Source organism: Enhydra lutris, unplaced genomic scaffold (assembly GCF_002288905.1).
Source record: "Enhydra lutris kenyoni isolate GAN:26980312 unplaced genomic scaffold, ASM228890v2 scaffoldscaffold29, whole genome shotgun sequence".
In the NCBI taxonomy this organism is placed as follows: Eukaryota; Metazoa; Chordata; class Mammalia; order Carnivora; family Mustelidae; genus Enhydra; species Enhydra lutris.
In genome coordinates this window covers 19,394,352-19,412,621 of record NW_019154113.1, presented here as the reverse complement: position 1 = coordinate 19,412,621, position 18,270 = coordinate 19,394,352, and the positions used below count along the sequence as shown (strand labels likewise).

The window sequence follows — 18,270 nt, the reverse complement described above, 5'->3', positions numbered from 1 at the left end:
TCAGGGTCCTGGGATCGAGTCCCATATCGGGCTCTCTGCTCAGCAGGGAGCCTGCTTCCCCCTCTCTCTCTGCCTGCCTCTCTGCCTACTTGTGATCTGTCTCTGTCAAAGAAATAAATAAAATTTAAAAAGTTAAAAAAAAAAAAAACAAAGATTCTCAATAAAATGCAGTGAGTAACAGCTTACTGGTGGTAAGGCTGGTTATGCTATTTTTGACAGTATTTATTACAGGGACACAGACTGAAATATTCCAAGGGGCCAGGTAAACAATATAAATAAGGAACACAAGCATTTACATTATCTAGAAAGCGGTGGGCATGTAACAAACATACTTGAGGGCACATACTTTGTCTAAAGGTGGCAACCGTTGAAAATGTTGGCAAACTGTCACCCTGTGGGAATTCTTGCTTATTCCCGTCTTTTATATTTTTTTGACAGAAGCCATTAACGTGGATTTAAATGTGAATCTTCCCATTTTAAAGTGTTAGTAACTAATTCAGTTAAAAAGCAAAAAACTCTGTATAAGCCAAACAAAATTTATTTTCAGGTCAAAAATGGCCCAAGGGCCATCACTTTGCGACGTCTGCAGTAGATGCTACTTATGTAACATTATAGCAAAAGAAGAGTTTAACCAAAAGTTGTATTTTTGTTGGAAAGAAGGTTTTAAAAGATTTCTTTTTAAATTGTATACTTTCAGGTTTTTTTTTTATAAGAGTGACAAAACAGTATGCCCACCGCATATTTAACATGTATTTCCATTTTAAGTTCCATTTTTTGGTCCATTAAAAATACAGTTATTCACTTTCTGGAGATCTATGTCACAACAATGAATATTGTTACTACTGAACTATACATTTAAACATGGTTAAGATGGAAAATTTTATGTTTTTTTTTTTTTAAAGATTTTATGTATTTATTTGACAGAGAGATTGCAGGTAGGCAGAGAGGCAGGCAGAGAGAGAAGGGGAAGCAGGCTCCCCGCTGAGCGGAGAGCCCGATGCGGGGCTCGATCCCAGGACCCGGGATCATGACCTGAGCCAAAGGCAGAGGCTTTAACCCACTGAGTCACCCAGATGCCCCATAAAATTATGGCTTTTACCATATATTGCCACACACATGTATTATTGAATATTTAGTGAATTATATTAATAATTATATAATTATATTATACTATAATTATATAATATATAATATATATATTATAATAATAAATAAATAATAAATTAAATTCATTCATTTTAAACTGTCTTTGTAGGGCAGTATTGAATGTAACGGGGTGGGATGTGGGGGAAGCCTGGAGACAAGGAGATACTTAGACCGCTATAGCGGCCTTGTTGAAAGATCATGAGAGCTTGTTCAGGGAACTAAATTTACCAGTGGGAGTGGTGATCAATTTGAGAGACATTTCCGGAGCTGATCTGGGAGAATTAGATGAAAAACTGAATATGGGGCTTGAGGAGATAATAAAAAGATGAAGGTTTCTTTCTTAGTAACAGATTATACCAATAATTAAGATTAAGAAAAACAGATTCAAGGGAAGTTAGTTCCGTTTTAGACAAGCCATGGTATTTCAGGACTTGAAGGAAATCGAGAGGTCACCAAGTGCAACCACCTCATTTTACAGATGTGAAAGTCAAGGCCCCAAGAGATGAGGTGATACCTTTGATGTCACAGTTTAAATCAGAAGCAGGACTTTACATGTTCTAGACTCGAAGTTCCCCTTTCCTCCGCACACCCGGTGTCTGTTCTGACGCGGGCTTCCTCGGGTTCCGGGTGAGCATGTGCTGGTGTCCTCCCCAGGCTTCCGCCGTGTGTGAGTGAGGGGGGCCTGCACAGCTCCTCGGGGGACCGGGCCCCACGCCCTGCCTCTTGCTCTCTGAACTGCAGTTGGGCCCCTTCTCCTCGTCATAGGCTTCCTTCAGCTTGAGCTGCTTGGAGGACCTGTGAATGGAAGTGGTTTGTAGACCTCGGCGGTCTCCTGCCTGCAGGTCCGTGTGGTCCTGTCCGAGTCATAGGAGTTCAGAGGCAAGGCTGGGCTGCAGATGGAGATTTGTGAGGCAAGGACCATTTCCTGACACACTGTAAGGAATTGTGGATGTAAAAGTATATAATAGCTGAAGGGTTTCAACTTTATCTTACTAGAGGACCTCAAGCCCGGCTTTGTGTAGGAATCAGTAAGTCCCTGGGGGAGGACTGAAGTGTGTGTGTGTGTGTGTGTGTGTGTGTGTGTGTGTGTATACAATATATATATTTTAAGATTTCATTGATTTATTAGAGAGCACAAGCAGGAGGAGCTGCAGGCAGGCCGTGGGAGGAGAGCTCGAGGTGGGGCTCGATCTCAGGACCCTGAGATCATGACCTGAGCCAAAGGCAGACACTTAACTGAGCCACCCAGGTGCCCCCGAAGTATATTTTTTTTAAAGTTCCAGAGGTTTCATATGCACAGCTAAGAATGCTATAAGCAATGAAAAGTTATAGAAGGATTTGAAGCAAGAAAGTGAGATAATCAAATGTCTGTTTGAAAAGGTTTCTAGGGACACCTGGGTGGCTCAGTCAGTTAAGCGTCTGCATTCGGCTCAGGTTCTGATTCCAGGGTCTTGGGATCGTGCCCTGTGTTGGGCTCCTTGCTCAGTGGGGAGCCTGCTTCTCCCGCTGCGTGTCGCTGCCCCTGCTTGTGCTTGCTTGCTGTCTCTCAGTCTGTCCCTCTGACAGATAAATAAAATATTTAAAAATAAAAATAAACAGGAGGGCTCCAGAGTGGCTCAGTCAGTTGGGCATCAGACTCTTGATCTCAGCTCAAGTCATGATCTCAGGGTCATGAGTTTAAGCTCCATATTGGGCTCCATGCTGGGGTGGAGACTACTTAAAAAATAAAATGAAATTTAAAAAGGTAATGCTAGCTTAAATGGGTGGTAAGAGAGACTTGCAAAAGTCCAGGCAAGAGATGATAATTTTTAATGACACTATATTTCATGAGTTAATTTTCATAATAATTCTTTATCTTACAGCACGTGTTTCTGGGGGTGTGGGTGTGTGTGTGTGTGTGTAAAAATTCACTGTCATCTCCAGAAGGTGCATCTTTGGGGTTTTTTGTTCTTAATACTACTCTTTTTAACTATTTCACTAGGACAGATTCCCAGCAGCAGTTCTGTCAAGTCAAAGGAAATGAGTAGTTTTGGCTCCTGGTTATGTATTATAATGGTTATAATCAATTTACAGTGTTACTCTCCACATGGTGGGCCAAATAGGAACTTTGGAATCATTTGTAAGATTCAAAAAAGAAAAATTATTGGGATTTTGATTAGAATAATTTTATTTTGAAATTATCAGAACAATGTTTATATCATGCTTATGCTATTTTACATGATTTCACTGAATATTTAATAACTAAATTTATTTTTAACAGATTGATGAACTCCCAGAGGGAGCTGTGAAGCCCCCAGCAAACAAGTATCCTATCTTCTTTTTTGGCACCCATGAAACGTAAGTCAGCAAAACAACTTAAAACTTCAGCAACTCTAATTTGACTCTACTAGACTACGATGTTTATACCTGTTCTACGACATTTTATATGTTATATAAAGGATCACAATTATATAAAAGGATCACAATTGTATAAAATTACCAAGCTTAATAATGTATTTTTCTTTTTTCTTTTTTTTTTAAAGATTTTATTTATTTATTTGACAGAGATCACAAGTAGGCAGAGAGGCAGGCAGAGGGAGAGGGGGAAGCAGGCTCCCGGCTGAGCAGAGAGCCCGATGCACGGCTCGATCCCAGGACCCTGAGATCATGACCTGAGCCGAAGGCAGAGGCTTAACCCACTGAGCCATCCAGGCGCCCCAATAATGTATTTTTCTTAATGTGAAGATTTTTCATTGATTTTGCTTTCGAATGTTATTTCTGTGTAAATATTGGACATCACCCAGAATCTCCTTTAGGACACTTTTAAGTCCTAAGGTATCTCCTTACCACTCCCAGTAAATTTCTTCTGTTGCTCTTGTACATTTCCTTTTAGAGAAACTTCATCCATTTCTATATTGTACAACAAAGTTATGTTGTCTCAGGCTCTTTCATTTTGTTGAACCCTAAAGCAAACATACCACCTTAATAAGGTTTTTAAATTGCATTGGTTAGAATACAGGCTAAACTGCTAAATAAAGGAACCTCAAAATACAGTGTCTCAAATAATACAGAAAATTCTTTCTCTGAAACAATCCAGAGAGAGGCAGGTAGCTGGAGGTGAGTAGACTACTACTGTGCTCTAGGGACCAAGGTTCCTTCTGTCACATTGTCCTATCGTTGCCTGGAGTGTTGCTCCTTTCTGCTTATTTAAAAACAAACAAAGGAAACAGGGCTTAGCAGCATCTCTGCGTCTTACAGGGAAGGGGAAGGGAAAGAGAGAACATGAAGAACAGGCAACTTCTTTGTAAGGAAATGACAGGAAAGTTGCATATATCACATACACTTGCATTCAGTGCAGTGGCACAGACTGGGTCACGTGGCCACGTGTTGCTGTCAGGAATTGGGAAATTGGCCACCAGCTGGGCAACTCTTAATGGGGAAATAATTGGAAGGAGTAATCCCTTAATAAAAAGAAAGAAGACAGTAGATACTAGGAGACAGTTGGCAGTCTTGACACAATGGAAATATTTGTGGTCCGTCAGAGCAAGGACATAATGGAGTAGGAACTGCAGATGTGGAGGAAAGCTAAACACTGTCCTCTTACAGACTTCAGGTTCAGGGCCCTCCCTTGTGTTCATTTGAAGTAGTAGAGCCAGGCGCGAACTTCTTAGCTTGCGGTCTCTGCCGCTCTGACATCTTCATTCTTACCTGGAAAGAGCTAGACACGGGGCGCCTGGGTGGCTCAGCTGGTTGAGCGTCTGACTTGATTTCAGCTGGGTCACGATCTCAGGGTCGTGAGATCGAGCCCTGCATCGGGCTCTGTGCTCGCCGTGGAGTCTGCTAGAGATTCTCTCTCTCCATCTCCCTCTGTCCCTCCCCGAACTCATGCTCCCTCTCTCTCTCTCTCAATAAAAATAAATAAAATCTTTTAAAAAATCAAAACAAAAATAAAAAAAAGAGAGCTAGCTAGGAGACCGAAGGCCCGTAAGACATATTTATTTCCTGGCTTCATGTGAGACATAGTTTTGTTTCTTTCAGAAAGTTGGTTTTATTTTCTTTTGTTTTTATCTAAAAAACACTGTGTAGGGGCGCCTGGGTGGCTCAGTCATTAGGCGTCTGCCTTTGGCTCAGGTCATGATCTCAGGGTCCTGGGATTGAGCCCCACACTGGGCTCCCTGCTCAGTGAGGATATGCTTCCCCCTCTTTCTCTGCCTGCCTCTCTGCCTACTTGTGATCTCTGTGTGTCAAATAAATAAATAAAATCTTAAAAAAAAAGACACTGTGCACATACTATGCACCAGTACCATGTTTTCTTCCATAGAGGTTGCTAGAAAGTTTAGAGATTAATGTTTTACCTATAATAAGTGCAAAGGGCTTTATGATACATATTTTTCTATTTGCTCCATTCCTGTCTCCAGTTTACATCTATACCATTACTGTGCTTTTTCTCTAGGACCTATTTCCAAATGATTGTATTGTATCCCTGGGACCAGGCAGGCATTAATAAAAAAGATTATCACATTTCCACCATATAGGACAAATCAACCATTTACTGACATTATGTGGTCACTTTTATTTACTTAGTAAACATTTTCTAGGCATTCCTTAATGCACTGTAGAACGAAGAGCTTGCCACCTGGTGTATTGCTGGTGAATGTAATAGGATCGTTCCAGTGAACAGTGTGAAGGGTTTCACAGCGCTGTTCTTTACAGCATCCCTAATGGAAGCCAGTGGCATCATTCCAGGCCTCAGTTCAGTGAACGTGGTTCTGCTACCAAGAAGTATCACACAATCCATATGTGAGTTTTTTGCTGGTTTGATCATCCAGAGGTAGATTTTTAAACGTCTAGAGGAAAATGAACTCACAAAACCAGCAGTGAGTTCAAGTTTCAGCAGACTGTGTATTAGGTATTAGGTGCCCCGAGCCTGAGGCTGTATGCCTGGCACATATCCAGTGTTCAGCCTCTCTGCGGAGGCGGAGATGGTGTGGGGGTGGCTTACTCCCGTGGGCACAGTGCCCAGCACAGTGCCTGGCCAATGGTCAGTGTTTAAAATAATCGCTGTTGGGTGAAATTAAAATAAAAAGACATAAAAGAAAGAGGGAAAAGTATAGGAAAGGTGAGGAACTTCACAAGAAAGCTGTGTGCTGGTCAGCCAGAGGAGCACCCCCAAGCAGACTAGAGGTTTCCTCAGAACATCGCCTTGAATTTATTCTGGTGCCCAGACAGGTCGTTGAAGCCCCCAGTCTCCGCCGTGTAACAGCCCAGCAGGTTTAGTTCAGACACTTCTCAAGGTGCCTTAGCCTGGAGGGAAACCATCCGCAGAGCATGGAGCTGCGAACGGTTTTGTTTCCTGGCCCACACTTTAAGACTTGTGAAACATGCGGGGTCGCTAACCAGTTGGGAGAAAATTCTATGTGCGGAATTATCTTTCTGTAATCTAGGAGAAAACAAGGTTGTGTGTCAAAAATACGTTGTTTTAAGACAGTTCCTTCAGGGCTCTTGTTTCTGGCCACAGCTGTGATGGCCACTGGAACCATGAGCCCTGCCTCAGAAAAGCACAGGCAGGCTCTGGTTAGCAGCAGCAGCTCATGGGCCCTCGGCAGCCTTGCCCACGGCTAATTCCTATACTTGGAGTCCGTTGCTGGAGGAAGGTCAAAACCATAGTTGAATAAGGCCTGACAAACTTCTCAGAAAGACGGGCATGGCTAAAGTCCATTTCTTTTCTCATGTTCCATTTGTCACACAAGGCTGTGACATGACTTTGATTAAAATGTCCAGTAACCCAATAAGTTATGTCTGGATTCAGTGAGATAGAATCATGTTGACCAAGCAATTAAAGGTCAAGGGAGTTGGTGGTTGGGGCAGAAAACTTCCCCAGATATTTTTTTTTTTTTTTTTTTTTAATTTTTTTTTTTTATTTATTTGACAGACACAGCGAGAGAGGGAACACAAGCAGGGAGAGTGGGAGGGGGAGAAGCAGGCTCTCTGCTGAGCAGGGAGCCCGATGTGGGACTCGATCCCAGGACTCTGGGATCTTGACCTGAGCCGAAGGCAGAGGCTTTAACCCACTGAGCCACCCAGGTGCCCCTCCCCAGATATTTTTGTCAAATTAAAGTTTTTGATCAGCTAGGCAATGAGGAAATCAGTACTAAGACCCAGTCAGAAAATGGAATGTGTGTGTGTGTGTGTGTGTGTGTACATATACATACATACATATATATGTATATGTATGTATGTATAAAATACATATATTTTGGTGGGAAACAAAGTTTTTTGAGCAATGGCATCAAGCGATAGTACAAAGCTCCTGATGAGGGAGGGCACCCGAGAAGATGGCCCAGAAAATGGAATTGATAAAGATGGACAGTACACTGTTACCTCACCTCTCAGAGCTTTGATATCTCCAGCTCAGACCTTTCCTCTGAGTTCCAGAATCACATCTCCAGCTGCCTACTTGACTTCCTCACTTGGATGTCAAACCAGGGTTTTAAACTTAACATCTCAAACTGAGCTTTTCACCTTCAAGTCTTGTTCTCTCAAAGATCTTTCAATTCGGTAAATGCCACTCTGTTCTCATTTCCCAGCCTGGCACCTTGGAGACAGCCTCACCTCCTTCCTTTCTCTCACATGGCGTCTCCAGCCCAGTAACAGTCACGTCGGCTCTTTCACGGGCATGAGTTCAGGGTCCAGCAGCCCCTCGCCCACTGTACCCTGCACACCCTGGCCCGAGTCACTGTCATCACTCTGGGGGACTGATGGGTCCCCCTGCTTCTATCCTAGTGCCCACTTCTTCGGTCTCTCTTCAGCTCAGCAGCCAGAATGATCCTATTAAGACACAAATCGTCACGTGTCTTCTCAGACCTTTCATGGTTGCTCATCTGACTCTGAGGCTCGATAGCGGCCTTCAAGGCCCCACGTACTCTGTACCCCCAGCTGGTCCCCTCTCGGACCTCCTCTCACCCTGCTCTCACTCTAGCCACGCCGGCCTCTTCATTTCCTCAGCACAGTAGGCATTCCCACCTCGGGGCCTGTCGTACTCACTCTTCCTTAAATGTGCCCCTGGCCCCGGAATACTGCCCGGCCTGCCTCCTCACCTCCCGGGCCAGGGAGGCCTTCTGCGATCTGTGGATCTGAAGCGACCACATGGCACCCCCAGCCTTGCCATCCCCCTTCTCTGCATTCTCTATGTTGGCACGCGGCACTGTGCTTTCTGCTCTCTGTCTGTGCAAACCCTGCTCGCCCTCCTAGCACGTGTGCTCTTTGAGCGCAGAGGTGCTCCTCCGCTCGTCCGCACAGAATCCACAGCACGGCAGCAGGGCCTGACCCTTCACGGGTGTTCACTCAGGTCTGTCGGACGGAAGGTTCTCTGAATCTCAGTTTGAAATGTAAGCTTCTTGGGTGTCCGCCAGGATGTGGGCCTCTCCCGTCTCATTTACCAGCTTGATATGTTGCAGGTGATACTGAAGACTCTGGTCTGAATGCTCAGATCTCTTAGCCGGCCCCAGGATTTATTCAAACTCATTTTCTTTCTCTGGTTATGATTAAATTAGGATAAAGCTTAAGGGGCGCCTGGGTGGCTCAGTGGGTTAAAACCTCTGCTTTCAGCTTGGGTCATGACCCCAGGATCCTGGGATCGAGCCCCCCATCTGGCTCTCTGCTCAGCAAGGAGCCTGCTTCCTCCTCTTTCTGCCTGCCTCTATGCCTACTTGTGATCTCGGTCTGTCAAATAAATTAATTAATTAAAAAAAAAAGCTTAAATTGCATAGCATTCTGTGTTTGCTACATCTGAGTTTTTTCTTGTTTGTGCCTCATTAATCACTGAAATGATTTTTTAATTTATCGAAATAATAGTGAATAAATATACTAATGTGATATATAGAGTTAAAGTCACTTTTTATAACCAGTGTTTGTATTTTACTGTAAATCTCACAAAACCCTTACCTATGGAAGATTAACATAAATAAGTCTTAGTTTAAGGTGATGATATAAGTGGTCATCTTTAAAATTACGTGTGTAACCGTAAGTTTTAAAACAAAAAATAAATTGCTAATTTAAAAGTAAAATCCAAGTTACATGGTCTAGAATTGCTGGCTTATATAGCCGGCCATTTTTTTCTGCCTAGAAGTATATTTATAAACTTTTTAAGATTGTATTTATTAGAGAGAGAGCAAGAGTACGAGCCGGGGGCGGGGGGTGCCACAGAGAGAGAGAGAGAGAGAGATTGAGGAGGAAGCAGACTCCCTGCTGAGTGTATGAGCCCAATATGGGGCTGCGTCCCAGGACTCTGAGATCATGACCTGAGCCGAAGTCAGACACTTAACCGACTGAGCCACCCAGGCACCTTATATATTTATATATTTATATGTAAACTGTTTTATGATATGTGCCCAACTCAGAGGGTTTATGTATACTTTTAATTTGTTTACTAAAATATACTGTGACACCTTAGTTGATAGTGATATTTAAAATAGTTTGTATTTGAAGGTCAAAGTATCAATTTTATTTCTAATCTATCTCTACAGTGCATTTTTAGGTCCAAAAGACCTTTTTCCATATAAGGAATACAAAGACAAGTTTGGAAAGTCAAACAAGCGGAAAGGATTTAATGAAGGATTGTGGGAAATAGAGAATAACCCAGGAGTGAAGTTTACTGGGTACCAGGTAATGATTTGCTTCATTGTTAGATCTCATTTCTTTGGTTTTTAACTCTCTTTGGGGTCTTTCTTACATGTCCTTTGTACTGGTAGTTACCCTCCATCTATTTGAAATCAGAATTCTTTTTAGCTCCAGTAACGTTTTGGATTAAATATAATTCTGTTACCCAAGAGGGTTCAAGTCAAGTGGTCATGGAAAAATTGAAGTTGACAGTCCTTTATTTTGAAAATCTTAAAAGTAAGCTGAACCTTTCAGGTTAAAATAGAACGATTCTTTTCACAGTCTGTATTCTTTACTATTTTTTCAAAAATGTAATTAGCCAGTATCTTGCTATTTCTTAGGCAATTCAGCAGCAGAGCTCCTCAGAAACTGAGGGAGAAGGCGGGAACACTGCAGACGCAAGCAGTGAGGAGGAAGGCGATAGAGTAGAAGAAGATGGAAAAGGCAAAAGAAAGAATGAAAAAGCAGGCTCAAAACGGAAAAAGTCCTACACTTCAAAGGTGACTGAGAACCTTTTCCATTGTTATTAATGTTATGTGCATGTTCTTTAAGGTTTTAGATGATTCTTAATTCATTCCTTGCGTGCAGGGAGGTATCCTAGCTCTGTGGACCTCTGCCTCCAGAGACAGTAAGATAGCCAAGGGGAATAGGACAGGTAACCTTAGACGTGAGGGCATCTTCAGGGCTGATCTGGCACTGAAAATACCGCTTCTCAGTTAAGTTAGAGAAGGACTGTTCTTTCGTCAAGGGTACAGTAGTAGGTATGCCTCCTATAGGAACCTCCAGATGAACTTGGAAGAATTTAGGAATATAGGAGACCCGGTACCATTCACAACACGTCTATGTAAAGAGAAAGATCTACTCCTAACCTGTCTTTCTGCTTTAAAGACTGTCCAAATAATAAATATAAATCATGAGGGGGTCTGAAGGCAGTGAGTGGGAAGAGCATGTAGTTCAGATAGAGTGGCCAGGCTTTTCTGAAGAGGCAAAGTTCATGCCGAGGCCTGAAGGAAGAAGAGAGGAGGAGGGCTGGATGGGGCAGAGCAGCTAAAATCTTGAGGCAGCACGTGTCTGGCATGTCCTGAATTGAAGGAAGGCGAGCGAGGCTGGAACATCGTGACCAAGAGGGAGAGAGGCAGGCAAAGGCTCAGTGATTGAGCCTTTGAAAGAATTTGGCTTTATTCCCAATGTAATGATCGTTTATTGAAGGCTTTAAACAGAGGAGTGACATGATCTTACATATACACACTGAAAGTCTAGGTTTTTCATACAGTAATTTAGACATGCAGTTGAACAAACTATGAGATTGTAAAAATTGTTCACCTTTAGAAACTGGAAAGCAAGATAAATACGTCTTTGAAGACCAGAGATTGGTACAGGTTTCACTGTAATTGTTCTTTCACATGATTGACTACTTGGATAAATTATTTCCCTTTAGATTCTGGTATTTAGTGGCTGGCCAGACTTAGGCAGCTCCTTCAAAACCAAGTACCAGGAACTGATTGGATTATCAGCATTTTATTTTACCATCTATAAAGTCCACCCAGCTAGCATACAGGTGGAACTGTGTGATCACGTATTACTTCCTGCGTACCTAATGAGAAACATGGTATCTGCCTTGAATGGGGATAAAGTTTGCAAATCACAACAAAATAATTAGAATTTTTCTTGTCAGACTGTATCTTCCATTGCATTTTTTAAAAGATGGTTTTGTTTTGTTTGTTTGTTGTTTAGTATTTTGGATTTCACTTAAATACCCAATTCGGTTGATATTTTAAATTTATGATTGCCTGCTGAGCTGTGTGATGTGTTGTACCCTTCTAAATTACGTAAGCTACCTGAGGTATCTGAGGCATTTGTTAGTGTGGATATGTGGCTTTTCGGTGTCATTATTTCCTCATTCATTATGAAGACCAGAAGTCATGGGGCTCAGACCTGATGTGGATATATAATTTCAAAGCAGTGAAGGGGTAAAGACATACTTTACTTACTAAGGTTTACCTATTTTAGATTAAGGAATCATCCTTTTCTTCCAAAGATCACAAATTCCATGATCACTAAAGAACCATGATTTTTAGATTTGACTTTTTACTATTTTATTTATTGTCAAGATAAATTATGCACAAACACAAAAATTTTGAAAGCTCATAAATGATTTTTAATTTTTAGTATTGACTGAGAAACTTAGCACAGTGGTTCTCAAAATTGCACACGCATCAGAATTACCTGGAGGGCTTATTAAAAACACACATTGCTAAGCCACTGCCTAAATTTCTGTTTGAGTAGGTCTTGGGTGTGTGGGTCTGAGAATTAAATTTTCAGTTAAGGCTGGTGCTGCTGATCTGGGAACCACATGTAGAGAAGCACTTTCCTGACATAATCTCCTTTCGCCTTGACTTCCCAAATGTTTCCTTTTTGTTGAGTATGGTTATCTTTTTTTACACCTTCTTCTTAAGGTTGAGTATCTTTCTTTGCCACTGAAAACCAGTGGTTCACAAACTTTTAACTGCATCTCAGTCAGCAAGCAGATTTGAAGGAAGTTATGTGTCTATCTCTTCGGCAGTAAGTATATGAATGATTCCTATCTGAGCCATGACAGGTGCTGGTCAGAATATTTTACACACACGTTATTTACTGTATAAAGTGGGGCAGGTCAGAGAGCCTCACAACACTGGTGATGATGCTAACTCCACTAGTCATCTTAGTTAAAAAAACAAAGGTGGCAAGAGTTGGACCCCCAACCAATTCAAGACTATAGTGCTGAAACAGTTGGAGGGTCCTTCCCCGGAATTACAAGAATTGCCATGATCAGAGTTTGCTAAGAGCTTTGCAGCATTACCAAATCTAGCTGGGCAGCCAGATTTCTTCGAGTACTGAATGTGACCCTTGAGCAGAACTTCTGTACTATCCTAATTCTGGTCCTTGTGCCAAACGATAGCACTTACAATTTCACGGTGGGGTTGCTCGTTAGGATCGTTGGTAAGCATTGTGAACTTTAGGGAGTTGTGTGTTACTACCTCGAAGAACTGTAGGCCAGAAACCATTACTTGAGAATTACTACCTAAAGCAGTTACTACATTTCAGTAACTATACTGTATTTACTAGGAAAACAAAAAGTAGTTTGCTTTTTGTATTGTCATACTTGATCTTAGCTTTACCTGTAGACACTCCACATTTGGATTATTAAACCTCTGCTTTTCCTTACTGTAAAAAGTAAAGATGACCTCATTTTAAACTGACATTTGGGCTTGGTTGGTGGTTTCAGTTAAGTAAAATAGAAGCAGTGTAATTACATGCTCCATCACGTAGCTAGAAGATTTTTCTCTTTGGAAGTTGGGTTTAAAATATTGATTGTCTGAGGAAGCTCCAATTTGCTAATTATTTCTGGAAGACTGAAAGTGACATGGCTAAATCAGTTTTGCCTCAGCTCTTATTTGCCGTGTGCTTAAAGATTCTTAAAATTCTGGAGAGGACATGTTAGTGAAATGGTTAAAAAAAAAAAAAGTAAAAACTTTCTTAAAGGTGCACAGCGGGGCCAGCTTTTGATCATTTTAATGCTTTCTGCAAAACAGCTCTGGCTGTAAACTAGAACTGTATTTTCATCTTCCTTGGAGTTCATCTTGATTTCAAAGGCAAGGTGATAAGAAAAAAGGGCTCGTTCCCTCGGGCTCTTCAATAATCATCCCTAATTTAAAAAGATTAAAGTTAGTTTCTATCACAGGGTGATATAAATGTTTTCTGCTCTTAACCAGGCAGCTTCAACAGGTGTCCTAACATGAATATTCATCTATTATCTTAGCTAGTTCAGCTCACTCTCCTGAGACCTGAGTTTCTGCTGTGAAATTCGGGGAAGCCTTCTAGCCCAGTAGCCCCCAAAGGTGGCGCCGGGCTGTCCATCTGGCTGTCATTCATCCTTTGGCAGTGCCCCGGGGACATGAATCTTTCTTTTCTGCTTTTACCATTGCACTGCTGGAAAGAACGAACAAGTCATCGAGTGCACCTGTACCTCCTTTTCCAGCTGGTTACACTGAGGCCCAGTGAGGTGACACGGTGTGTCCCAGGTCACCTGGCCCAGCCTCGGCACCGCACTGTGGTGCTGGTATGTCCTGTAGTGAGTCCCATGATTGGATGTAAGTCAGCCACTTCTGTGTTTCTTACCTACACTTGTGCATTGGAGTTGTGCTTTTGACTATAATTTTTAACTTGTCCAAACGTTTAGAAATCCTCTAAACAGTCCCGGAAATCTCCAGGAGATGAAGATGACAAGGACTGCAAAGAAGAGGAAAACAAAAGCAGCTCTGAGGGCGGAGACGCCGGCAATGACACAAGGAACACGACTTCAGACTTGCAGAAAACCAGTGAAGGGGTAAGGACGGCGCGTGGTCTCGTGCTTCTTCTACCTAGAAGACCGGGTGCTTCGGAGCTGCCGGCGGCAAGCCCTGTCCCCGTAGACGAGTGGACGCAGGGGGCCAGCAGCCTCCGGGGGGGTCCCACACTGCTCCTGGGTGCATAACGATCCAGAGCTCAAGAGGGCGGGGGTCTACACCTGCCTCTCAGTTTGGACTCTAGGAACAGGTCTATTCTTTTTTAAACTAACTGCCGCAACTTGATAGTCTTTTAAAAAGGAAGGTGGGCAATATTGAAATCATGAAATGCCACCTTAAAATTTTATAATTATATTTCTTTTATTATAAGACGGCACGTGCACAATAGGGGATTTCATACTACAGCTTCTTTCCTAGGAGTTTGGACTTTAATGTCCCCATGGGGACTTTAAATATTTAAGTATTCCAATAATACGTGAAGACTGGTATTTAAAGTACGGAAGGGGAAGACTTGTCCACTTTAAATTTTGTTAACTCTGTCTTAAGGTGTAGGTGACGTACAATAGCATATGACTTTCAGGTACACAACAGTGAGCCCACACTGCCAGACGGTACTAAATGCTCACGTGATAGTCTGGTTCCATCCATCATCATACCCAGTTACGCCAACATTACCGTCCCCGTTCCCCATGCTGCCCTTTGCATCCCTGTGACTGACTTGCTGTATGATGGAAGTTGGTACCTCTCTGTCCCCTTCATCTGGTTCAACATCTCACCCACTCCGCTGGTGGTAACCAAAGTCTGTCTCCTGTATCTGGGACTCGGAGTTTTGTTTTGTTTTGTAGATTCCATGGACAAATGAAATCGGATGGTATTTGTCTCTTTGTTTGACTTGTTTCACTTAACATGGCACCCTCTAGGTTGTCCACGTTGTCACAGATGGCGAGCTCCCATTCCTTTTACAGCTCAGTAACCGTCCATTGTACACGGACACCACGTCTTTATCCACTTACCTGTCGCTGGATGCGTGGGTTGCTTCCGTACCGTGGCTGCTGTAAATAGTGCAGCGGCGAACAGAGCGGTGCATAGATCTCTTGACATTGGTGTTTTCATTTTCTTCAGATAAATACCCACGAGTGGAATTGCCAGTATTTCTCACCTTTTAAGGACCCTCCCTGCTATTTTCCACGGTGGCCGCACCAGTCTGTAAGCACTCCCTCCAGCAGTGCGCCGCGGTTTCCGTTTTTCCACATCCTTGCCAGCACTCGTTACCTCTTACTTTTGGATTCCAGCCGTGCTGACAGGTCCGAAGTGATAGCTCACTGTGGTTTTGACATGTGCTTCCCTGGATGAGAGGTGGTGAGCATTTTTTCATGTGTCTGTTGGCCATGTGGATGTCTTCAATCTTAACTTCTGTTAACCTCTATTAATTTAAAAGTGTTAGTGAAGGCACATTTTGCCCCTGGTCATTTTCTGTTAGTCTTTTCTCTGTGAAGACGAATGGGACAGTGGCAAATCATTTTGAAACAGTAATCCACAAAATACATTGCTATTGTTGTTCTGTGAGGTTCTGGTTTCAGCTGAGTGCTGGGCCATTCTTGTCAGTACCGTTGACCTCTCAACAGCTCCTTCCTGCCGTTACCCAGAGTCACTCCCCAGTTGTGATTCTCGTTCACTCATCCCTCTTAGCCACTCAGCTTTACTCTGTCCTCTGCGTATCGTTCTTCCCTTGACCACTTTCCAGTAACAAGTCCTCTGTCGTTAAACCTTTGCGAGTAGTGCTCCTGGGAACAGTCCTGTTAACAGGCACCAAAGGCTTGAGTACCTGACTCGTTTGATTTTCTCTTTATCGCACCTGCCGTCTTCGTCCCAGCTGGCTTCAGTACGCACACAGCAAAACCCTCGCAACTCGTCTCCCTTTATGGTCTCCCTTCTGTCTGCTCGTCTGTGCCAGCGGAAGCGGTGACTCCACCCGTATTGCTCAGAGTGGTCGGTGGCAGGCAGCATCAGTGCCACCGGCGGGCCTGTTAGAGGTACAGAGTCCCAGGCCCGCCCCCAGGCTGTGCGAATCATTTTAACTAACCCCCAGGTCACTCACGCGCACGTGGAAGTCTGAGAAGCATTATTCTGCACCTGTCTGTTCCCACGGTCCCGAGTTGTGTCTCCTTCTCCTCCTTTCTCCAAGGCCTCACCCAGTCAGTGGTCACCTATCACCCTGGACGTTTATCTTCTTTTCCCTCTGCCTAGAAACAGTGTTAGGCGTCCCTCCCCGCATGTATCCTACTCTCCCCACTCTTCTCCTCATCTCTAAACTTCCAGATCAAGTTTCTTGGCTCCAGTGTCCGGTCCTCACCCTCTCCTGCCTTCCTCCAGGCGTTCGTGTTGCTTCATCCCCATTGACAGAAATCGCTCTTGTAAAGGTCCATGGCGGTTCTCTCGTTGCCAGATGCAGGGTCAGAGTCGTCGTTAGTTTTTATTTTCTCTGTGCAGCATTTAAAGCCACTAGCCACCGTCCCTCCTGACTTTGCCTCCAGGTCACCAGCCTCTCCTGCTCCTGCATCAGTTCCTTCCCAGAGCCCCTTCCTTCCGTCTGTCTTGGTGTCCTGCTGTTCGGAAAGCTTCCCCTGTGTTCATCTGCTCCCCGCTCCTGGTTTCAACCATTATGTATTACTGGTGACTTCCCACCCTGTATCTCCTGCATTGTAGATCCATTTTCCTAATGGTTCATGAAACCATTTCAACTCAGATGTCTTGAAAGCACTTCAGAAAATACTTGCTGTTAGAAGTAGCAGCGGCAGACTCGGGAGTAGTGATGGCTGACATCTTACTCTGTGCCATAGACTGCTCAGTGCTATCTGTGCGTTGTCTCACTTGATTCTGCACAAATCCCAGGATGTATCATCTCCATTTGTACCTGGGGAAACTCAGGCTGGAGAGACTGGCCCAGGGTCACATAGCTGGTGAGAGCCTGATTGTAAAGAAGGAGCCTGAGATCCGTTCATTTATTCATTCAGTTTTTGTTTAAGTTGAAGCACAGCTGACACGTTACAGTAGTTTCCGGTGTACAACATGGTGATTTGACAGGTCTGTACTTGCGCTGTGCTCACCACGAATGTAACCACTACCCGTCAACACACAGCACCAGTACGGTACCATTCACTGTATTCTCTCTGCTGTACCTTGTCCCATACTCATTCATTCCAGAACTAGAAGCCTGGACAAAATGGGCCCGTTTTGCCCATCCCCTGGCCCTTCTCCTCGTGGCAGCTGTCCGTTTGTTCTCTGTCTTTATGGGTCTGCTTCTGTTTAGATCCCACATAGAAGTGAAATCATACGCTATTTGTCTTTCTTTGTCTCACTTAATTCACTTAGCATAATCCTCACTAGGTCCACGCGTGTTGTCACAAATGGCAAGATCGCCTTCCTTTTATGGCTCAGTCAGCTTCCATTGATACCGCATCTTTATCTGTTCATCTATGGATGGACACTTAGTTTGTTCCCACAACTTGGCTTTCATAAATAATGCTGCAGTATACATAAGAGTGCATAGATCTTTATTTTTTTTTAAGATTTATTTATGTATTTATTTGAGAGCGAGAGTAGGGGGCTGGGGAGTGCGGAAGGAGAGAGCAAGAGAGAAACCTCAAACAGACTCTCCCTGCTGAGCGCGGAGCCTCGCGTGGGGCTTGATCCCAGGACACTGAGGTCATGACCTGAGCAGAAATCAAGAGTTGGCCATTTAACTGACTGAGCCACTCAGGCACCCCCATATATCTTTTTGAATTAGTGTCTTTATTTTAGTAGAATTACTGGATCATGTGGTAGTTCTACTGTTAATTTTTTAAGGAACCTCCGACTGTTTTCCACAAGGGCTGCACCAGTTTACATTCCCACCAGCAGTGCATAATGGTTCCTTTTTCTCCACATTTTTGCCAACACCTGTTGTTTCTTGTCCTTTTGATATCACCATTCTGACCAGTCTGAGACCATCTCCTTGTGGTTTTGATTTGCATTTCTCTGATGAATAGTGATGCTGAATATTTTTTCATGTGTCTGTTGGCCATCTGGATGTCTTTGGAAAAATGTCTATTGAGGTCCTCTGCCCATTTTTTAATAGGAGTATTTGGTTTTTCTGGTTTTGAGTTGTATGAGTTCTATATAT

At 43.3% G+C, this 18,270-nt stretch overlaps 1 protein-coding gene across 2 annotated transcripts in view; it reads left to right on the top strand.

Annotated features, from left to right (window-relative positions):
- LOC111152729 (HDGF like 3) overlaps positions 1-18,270 on the top strand; it is an 84,988-nt gene that overhangs the window by 55,312 nt on the left and 11,406 nt on the right. For both annotated transcript variants that reach the window (XR_002640939.1, XM_022511318.1), the window contains exons 2-5: positions 3,407-3,483; positions 9,651-9,789; positions 10,125-10,283; positions 14,003-14,149. Coding sequence is in view for 1 of the 2 variants with exons in the window: in XM_022511318.1 (XP_022367026.1) it covers positions 3,407-3,483; positions 9,651-9,789; positions 10,125-10,283; positions 14,003-14,149 (522 nt within the window). In the remaining variant the exon portion in view is untranslated. The remainder of the gene's footprint in view (positions 1-3,406; positions 3,484-9,650; positions 9,790-10,124; positions 10,284-14,002; positions 14,150-18,270) is intronic.